Below are 9,681 nucleotides of genomic sequence, written 5' to 3' on the forward strand. Positions count from 1 at the left end.
TTAAACTCATATATTTTAGCTTTAAATTCAAATCCACAAGGTTTAACACGTTTAAATCTAAATCTAATGATCGACTAACAGCTACTCACAGCTTTTCTGGATTTATATTAGATCCTTCAAATCTGCAGTGTACTGATTCAGTCATTGCTAAAACATTCTGAGGGGGATACATGTTTAAAACCCATGCATAAAATATATGCAATAAATATCCAGATAATAAACGGGAAGGGGGGGGGGGCAGTCGGTCCAATTATTGCATAATTCATCCTTGATGATAATGTATACATGTTTTCATACAATATTGCAAAATGTTGTGTCTCAAGAACTTTTATTTTTTTAATCAACTTTTAATGAAATTTTCAGCATTTTGCTAGTTGAATTTCTTCTGTTAATGGCAATCGAGTCTTTTCACATTCTTGGAGGGCACAGTTTGAAAAAAAATACGATAACATCATCATCGCAGGGGTCGCGGAAAGGTTTGGAAGAGGGGTACTGACCATGCAAAAATCACAATCAGTTGGTTATTTTTCGTTTTTTGTACACGGTTTAGTTCATTATTATATACGAAGACATGCTAACAACCTTTTTTCACCGAAATAATGCAAACTATTGAAATGTCATAAAAATATTATTGTTATTGTTGTTCCTCGTCCGATTTTGATAAAAGTTTTTACTCGTCGGATTTGACTCTGTTTGAATTATACGATTCTCAGACACCTTCAAACGATAAAAAAAATGAATAATGAATAAAAGATGCAGTAATCCTACCTGCTTGGCGAGGCAGTTAAGCTTCTTTCTCAAATGAACGCAAGAAAGTTGGTGAGATAGTTGTTCCGATGGTTGACTGATCTCAGTGGGAAAAGGATAACCCACGAAAGCTAGAAAGCTTATTTTCAGTGCATGGGGGTCCTCGGCATGTGTAGAATAATAATGAAAAAAGGTGACTAACTCAAATAGGTCCGATTCGCAGTGTCGTTATGTGTGATGCCGAGTTGTATTTATTGCGATATTTAACACAAAAGAGAATGAGTAAATGAATAGGCCTGCTCGTCTTCAGTTCCGCAACTGAACGACTGGAGGCTGGTTCAGCAAACTTCTCACATAGCCTTTTGTGAAAAGCACCCCCCTTCTGGTGGCATCGTAAAGGTGCGGTGCGTCGCGTCGCGTTCACTGAAACGCGCCCTTTCGTCCAAAGCCCCCCCCCCCAGTTTGGACGAAAGGGTGTGCTTAATAATAATGAATAAATAAATACAAATATGTATAAGAAAGTTGAATATAAGGTATTTTGTCAAACATTGCCAATTTGCACGTAAAATAGTGGATTTTCAATCATTTAAAGCATTGACAATTTGAGGAAAAGAAAGAAAAGTTCAACTAAGAATAATAATGATAATAATAATAATAATAATGATAATAATAATAATAATAATGATAATAAAATCAGATACCCACCCTTGCAATAAGCCACTTGGTGCCAATTTTTCACTCCAAATTCATTTCCATAAATTCACTCTTTGGGGTGAAAATTATTATTATTATCATTATTGTAATTATTATAATTGTTATTATTTTTATTATTATAAGTATTATTATTATTATTATTATACACACAACACGCACACATACACAACAGATACATCTCACAAAATATACTGAGGCAGGGTCTCAAGTGTAAAATATAGTAAGGTAGGGTCTGAAGAGTTAAACGTTGTGAATGCTGACCCGACATCAATTTTGGCCTTGCCCTTCCAGCACACATCTGCCGTAAGTTTTATAATTTGGGGGACACCAAATATCTCCAGGTATACGAATGTTTTCCTTTGTAATAAATACACACCTGCAAAGTATAAAATTAAAGGTAAGTTACTTTTTTTATTTGAAAGAACCTTGAAATCAGTCATAATTTTTACATGTATCAATATTACACCATAAAACATTTCCACCGAAAAATCCTCATGCAGCATGCCTTCATTGTTTTTTTTTTTTTACCTTAAAAAGAATGTTTGTGCCATATGATGATTTATGTTCCTATGCAAATTTCACATATCACTCGTCTTTTTTGTTTGTTCAGCTTTCTTATAAATATTTGTATTTATTTATTCATTATTATTAAACACACCCTTTCGTCCAAACCGGGGGGGGGGGGGGGGGCTTTGGACGAAAGGGCGCGTTCCAGTGAACGCGACACGACGTGGCGCTCCCAACGCACCCTTTCGGCCAAGCCGGGGGGGGGGGGCTTTGGACGAATCTTCGCGTTCGCGTTGACGCACCCTAACGCGACAGCACCCACCTTTCGAAATAAGCCCCTCAGATTTCGCACTATATGCACTTTGCGAAAACCACTTCACAGGCGATGATGACGTCATTACGATTTGGAATTGATGTTGCCTTTAATCCTACAGGGAGGCTCGAACCAAGGACCTACTACTCAGGTCCATGCTCGAACTTGAATTTCGATTAAAATAATTCATTAAAATAGACAAAATGTTTGTATATCAAAATATAAATGATAAAAACAATGTCATGTTTATACTCTTTCATGATTGATTTTTCGATGATTTTTTGATGAGCTAAGATTTAACACGTGAGTGAATGGGGGTCTGTAATACTCATGAGAGTCCCATAGTATGCGCCGGGATTTTAGCCTTGTGAGGTACCTATCACGATTGTAAAGATAAAGCTAGTCCTTAAGGGGAATGAAACCTTTGGAATACGTAGGCTTGTGTCGAAACAGAAAAATCAAAGAATAAGAACAAAGAAAGTTTGAGAAAAATCAGATAAATAATGGGAAAGTTATGAGCATTTGAATATTTCAATCACTAATGCTATATGGAGATCCTTCTATTGACAATTCGACAAGGATGTGTGATGTTACTTGTGAACAACTTTCCCTTTGACATGTTTGGTGGACTATAAAATACCCTAAAATGTCTCTTTCTGCTTTTTCATGTGGTTATACAAACTCTTTATCCATGATATATTCTTTAAAATTCTGTATTACATGCCCTCCTATAGAGTCATGAATAATCTACTGAACACATGAACTACTGACTTGTTCACAAGTCATTCCCCTGCGAAATATATACTACTAGTATTTAATGGTGAGAGTGACATCGCACATCTTTGTCGCATTGCCAATTTGATGATCTCCATAGCATTAGTGATCGCAATATTCAAATGCTCATAACTTTCTCATTATTTGTCCTGTTTTTTCTCAAACTTTTGTTGATCCGTTTCTTAGATTTTCCTGTTTTCACACAAGCTATCTTGTTCCAAAGGTTTCATTCTCCTTTAGGACCATAACCAACGCCAGCATGTCCAGATTTTAGTTCTTGATTCAAGCAGAGAAAATGTGAGTACACTCCCCTTCACTTATTGGGCAGTGCCGGACCCGCCCCTGGCCAAAAGGCAACAGGGTCCCTTTTCATCAAGAATTTATACTGCAAATTTACTGTATACCAATCACATGATTTCAGTAGCTCCATACAACTATTAAGGTGTTTGTGCAAGCCCCCCCCCCCCCCGGGGGGGGGACACTTACATTGACGAGTGGATACCGTGCGCGACCAAAAAAAAAACACATAAAAAGGATGTCTTTTTCACGATGGGGCACGTTACGTACGTAACGTGATAAGGGTGTCAAAAACACAAAAATAATAACAAAAGGTATCTATTTCGCTAGGAAAATTACGTGTTTAGAGTCGAATTTGCGGGGATGATAAAACAAAATTAAAATGTTTAGGGTCGAAATTGCGGGGATGATAAAACAAAATTAAAATGTTTTATAAAGGATGTCCTTTTGCCCCAACACTACGTGTCAGAGTCCGATTTGCGCGAGGTGTAGAAGGTGGGGTCGTACTAAACCAAATAAGGTAAAGCCGACGACTGAAGGACCCGTAACAATAAAACATTCCTGTACTTGTTTAGGGGTTAATTTCAAGGAATATTTGCCAAGAGTATCGTTTTGTTTCCAATACTTGTTAAGGGTAGGGTTTCACACGCCAATACTTGCATTTTCAGAATATGGAACTTACGTGTTTAGGGTGCCTTTCAGACCCCATGGTCGCCCATGGTATCCACTCGTGAATGGAAGTGCCCTCCCCCCGGGCCCCAGGGGTGCAAGCGCATTTGATGAATTAACGCAATCTCACTCATTTACCACACCTGGCGAAAAGGGATTTTCAGTACGTTCATTGGTTGTAAGAGGTCCATGGTTTGAATGAGGTGAGAGTACTATAAAACAGCCTTTGTCATTGGATATTACTCCATAAAAAGGTGTGTCTTATGCAGAGATAACATGGCGGTTCTCAGAATACCAAAACGAAGAGATTTGAATGCAAGGGTACTTCATTTTATTATGATTTTAACCGTTTTTTATTTTTATATCTCAATATACTACTCATTGATTCACGACGAACTACTTCATACTTGTTATTAAAATATGTGATTCAAATTAAAATCTGATAAATTGCACTTCAAACCATTTAGGATCCCTCGCCCGAGCTCCCCGGCCGCAATTAACAAGATGAAGGGGCACCCTAACTTCACGCTCGTTGTAATGCGCTTCGCGCACATTAATTTTTAATTTCTGGGTGCATAGTTGTCTCAAAACAAGTCGACTTGCTGAATTTCAACGACTCATCATATTTTCTTCTTGTTCCAAACAAATCGACTTGCCAATAAAGTTCAACAACTAATGATTTGATTAAATTGCATTCTTTCCCCAAACTTGTAAGCAGTGGCGTACCTAGGATTTTCCACAGGGGGGGGGGCAAATTCGTCCGCCCAAAAAATTGACAAGAAAAAAAGAGGTCTTCGACCACAGGTATAGGATTTCGTACTAGAAAAAAAAGGTATTCAAGCTAAGCTCGTCAGTGGGAGGGGGGGCAGACTGCCCCCTTGCCCCCCCCCCCCCTAGGTACGCTAGTGCATGTAAGTCAACTTTCCCAAAAAAGTTTGAACAACTCTTCATTTTTCGTCTTGTCCCTACCAAGTCGATTTCTAAGTTGAAACACGTTGTCTTCTTGTCCCAAACAAGATTGAAATTGGAATTGAAATCGGAACTATTACTAATATTGTAAATTTAAATGGAATTGGAATTAAAGTCAGTACTATAAATAAAGTAAATGAATAAATTTTCACAGCATCAACTGTCCATTGTATATAATTATCATCGTTATCAATTGTTATTTTCATTGTCATTATTGTTTTTATATATCACCGCAGTTCAGTGGCGGGTCGTGACCCAGAGGAGACAAAGCATTTCCGGGTCACGGTCCGCCACTGCGACAGTTGCTGAATTAACCTAGCTATTTTCCGGGGTAAACCAGGCTCTCATCTTACAAAAAGTTGCGATTGATCCGATCAATCGCAACTATGGAAAGCCAGCAAAGTCAACATAATGCATGATTGTAAAAAAAATGGAATGATGTATATTCATAAATTCCTCGATTTCTTGACAATTTTGTTTACAAAGGGCATTTTGCAAAGTTCCTGTAGAAAAAAAAATTATGACACTGATGGATTTCCATATAGAGTTACGATTGATTGGATCAATCGTAACTCTTTGTAAGACGGGGTCCAGAGCTGCACCTCAAAAGAAAAGAGGGGGGGGGGCGTCGCTGAAAAATATAATTTTATCATTGAAAATGAAATAGATATAAAAATGAATTCATTTCATTTTTTTCAAGTAAAACAGTCATACACATACTGGGCATCCAGAGAGCAGAGGCAGAACAATATCACAACACACGCTGCATAAAACAATAATGTAAAATGATAAAACTAATGGTACATTTAAACAAATCCAGTGTACATTATGAAATTATGGTGAAAATACGCAGTTCAGCAGTTATTTTCATGATTTTGGAGATATGTGAAACATATACGATTGCATTATACGTTTCAAACGGGAGGTCTTGCATTATTTTGTCTATTCCGGTAACCAGGGCCCCGTCTTACAAAGAGTTACCATTGATCCAACTATCGTTACTATGGAAATCCATCAGTGTCATAATTTTTTCTAGAGGAAATGTGCACAATGTCCTTTGGAAGCGCCGTGGTGTAGCGGTTCTGACTCTCGCCTTGTAATCAGAGGGTCGTGTGTTCGAACCCCACCATCGCCTAGCGTCCTTTGGCAAGGCGTCAATCCACACTTTGCCACTCTCACCCAGGTGCTTGTTGGGTACCGGTAGGAAACAACCGTCATTGTGGTTGGTTTAGCAAGTGTGCGCCTAATAGGCTGCTTGAAATGCTATGAATCCAGTGCAGGAGCGTAGCCGAGGGGAGGGGGGCGGTGCCCCCGCCCCCAACGTCCCCCCCCAAAAAAAAGGGAAAAAGAAGGGAGAAAAGGAAGAGAGAAGGAAGGAAAGGGAAGAAATGTAGCTTTGTGTGTTTTTCGTTTCATTATTTTTTTTTTCTAAAAATAGAAACTCCTTTACTCTTGCTCTAAATTTATATACATAAATTTTACTTCCGCACTGCGCGCGGTTAAATATTGCAGTTCTCCTTTGTTCCCTCACCCTTTCTCTAACTCTGTTTTTCCATCTCAGCTATGTGTGTTTCTTGCCAGTCAAAGTTCAAACATATACATTGGGGCATGAAACTAGAGTAAGGATAGGCCAAAGTATATGAAGTTTTTTTTTTTTTAATTGATCGCGCAACTTCTGGTCTGGTCGGCTCCGGGCGGGTAAAATCTTTATATAGATTTCTGCCGTCACCTCCATAAAGGCAACTTTTCCCGCTTTTCATCTCATTACTAAACAACCATTATTTTGGGGCAAACAGGTTTCTAATTTAAAGAGAGGAAGGTATAAAAATTAGTGTCGTATTAAATAAAAACGTACAATATTTTTCTTTATCAAATTCTACTAAACTTCATGTCATTTCCCTGCACATTCATCTCCTGTCCTGTTTTGCGCCCTCAGTTTGAAATTTTGACTCTTGAGTTTCTTTATCATTCAAAATGAAGCGCATCAGGAGAAGTCAAAGAAATAATACATCATCCTGTTTTACATAATTTCATTAAATCACAGAAGTACCAACTTAGAAATAATTACAAGAAAAAAAACAAGAAAGATATCAATCTCTCGTGATTTGAATTTATATCCTCAAGCAATGTATTATACAAAAACTTACAAATTGCTTCTTGTGTAGACTAATGGACAAATATTGAGTTTACTTCCAGAAGGTCAAGCAAAATTTCTGTGAAATTTTTAAGAGGCTACATACTTTATTTACTTTGCAAGTTTATGTAGACTTTACCATCGTGTTTTAATTAAAAATTAATTTTTGAATTAATGGGAATTATGGGAATTCATGGAGTTGCTTCCTCATGGTTTGCGAGTATGCAAGTATTTATTATAAGAATAATAATGGACAATAAATACTTAATAAATAAATGTATACAGATAGATATAAATGCTACAATAAGAACTTGATTGGCAAAGAAAACTTTCAGAATTATATTTGTTATATTTTCATGCATATTGTATATTATCCTCGCCGCCCAGGCCACGTTGCATTAGACTTAATACAATAAAAACTTATCAAATGGTAACTTCACTGAAATCCTTGATTCTGATTGGCTGATTGGCATTGTTACCATGGTAGTTAGCATTAAATGGCAATGTTACTTTAATACTAACTTTTATGCAATGGGGCCATTGACTAACATCCTCGGCATCCGCAATGTCAAACCATTGCCACTGCCATGCAGATCAATGTCCACATTATTGAACGAACTATGATTCGAAATGGCCTATCACGGTCATCGTTTCATGCGTATGTAGCTCAGTAGACTGACGAGGAACCAATCAGAATTCTTCTTTCAAATAAGTGATTTGTAACTTAACTTTGCGTTAAAGGTCACGTCCACCCCAGTAAAATACTGGATTGAATAAAAAGAGAAAAATGAAACTAGCATAGTGCTGAAAATTTCATCAAAATCGGATGTAAAAAAAGAAAGTTGTGACATTTTAAAGTTTTGCTTATTTTTCACAAAACAGTAATACGCACAACTAGGTGAGTCAGTCGATGATGTCCATCATTCATTATTTCTCTTTTTTTTAATTGTTTGAATTATACAATATTTCATTTTTATAAATTTGACTATAAGGTCCAACTTGACCGAACCATATATTATCTTGATTATTAAACAATGTTAATTCTACATATTCAGGGAGGAATTAATCATTGTATCACTTGACAATGAGGACAAACTTAGAATATTTCATATGATGAAATACAAAAGAAATAGTGAGTGGATGACGTCATAGTCTCCTCATTATAGCAGCCAGGATGTGCATATAACTGTTTTGTGAAATTAAGTGAAACTTTAAAATATCATAACTTTCTTATTTTAAATCCGATTTTGATGAAATTTTCAGTGTTACGCTTGTTGAATTTTTCTTTTTTCATTCAAATCAACTATTTGTTGGGGTGGACTTGTCCTTGAAGGAGCGAAGGTCTGATTTCTGTCTATGAAAGACTCGCCCGAATGAGCCAAAAATATCCTCTCTCATTATGTTACAAAACTGGGTCGCGTCTCTTTTGGCTAATTCATTTAATATCTTAGAATGAAATCCATCTCGTTTGATCTTGCCTTTGTCAGAACACTCTGACTTGACTTCAATCAACATTTGCCTGAAATGGTCCAAGTCTTTCTTGAAATCCGGTCCGTAAGCCTCGATCTTTTTCCACAGAGATTCATTGAAGCGCTGATGAAGGAGCGTGTCTGCTCGATTAAACGCGCGGATCTTAGCCCGCGTTTCCTCCGGCAGCGTGTCTTTTTTCTTTCGCTTATTTTGTGAAGTGTACAATATATCGATGTAATCCCAGCAAAATGCTTTCTTCATGACGAGCAAGGATTCGTCAAAGTATTCGTTTACGATAACGAAGTCCAGTTCATCGACTAGTCGATCGAGTGTCATATTAACAAGCGTTTCGTTGTCCCGCTGCATCAAATTCAGATCGGTGCTTAGATCAAAAGTTTGGCTGTTGTGCGCAAAATGCCAAACCACGTTCCCTCTCTTTTTCAACGCATTAATGTATATTTGTGGCTGTCGGAGAAATTCGTTCACTGCATCGAGAGTAGAATTATTCTTATTAAACGGCAATTTCAAGGAACCATTTACTGTAATCATCTGGAAACGATCTTTGGCGAAGTCAGAAATTGGTTTCCTGAAATTAAAATGATAATATGCTGAAATCCATTGGTCGGCGGGATTGCGAACGCTCGAAACATAACGCGTGCCATTGGCCATGAACTGATCCAAGACATCGCGATAAAATCGTACGTGAATCGCACTTGTGTCGTAATTCTTATATCTCGCGTAGTCTCCTTCTTTTACACCGAGAGGTGGGAGTAACTTCTTGACCACGTCAGCTTTTCGTAAGTCCATTGATCTGTAAGTTCAAATTAAGTAGTTATAAAAGTTGTATTATAAAATCTTGTTAAATACAACGTACGAGTCCTCTTTTGTGATTTTTGCTCGTCAATAAACACATAGGCGACGTAAGAAAAATAACGACTCTTTCAAACTGTCAATAAAGGGTATTTGTATGATCTATGATCACAGGGTGTTTAGGCAGAGATCTTTTCCATTGAAATATTCGTCGATAAACTTTATTTCCATAGGGGTTACATTTTGTTTACAGGGTCAAATTCACAATAAAGACGAT

The 9,681-nt window shown here is 37.3% G+C and overlaps 1 protein-coding gene across 1 annotated transcript; it reads right to left on the minus strand.

Annotated features, from left to right (window-relative positions):
* Nucleotides 1–8,435: 8,435 nt before the first annotated feature.
* LOC121416835 (galactose-3-O-sulfotransferase 3-like) lies at nt 8,436–9,401 on the minus strand (the record flags this gene model as incomplete). Its single annotated transcript, XM_041610352.1, has 1 exon — nt 8,436–9,401. A coding segment is annotated over exon 1 (966 nt), but the record flags the coding sequence as incomplete, so codon positions are not given.
* Between the last annotated feature and the right edge of the window lie 280 nt (nt 9,402–9,681).

Source organism: Lytechinus variegatus, chromosome 6, assembly GCF_018143015.1.
Source record: "Lytechinus variegatus isolate NC3 chromosome 6, Lvar_3.0, whole genome shotgun sequence".
Classification (NCBI taxonomy): domain Eukaryota; kingdom Metazoa; phylum Echinodermata; class Echinoidea; order Temnopleuroida; family Toxopneustidae; genus Lytechinus; species Lytechinus variegatus.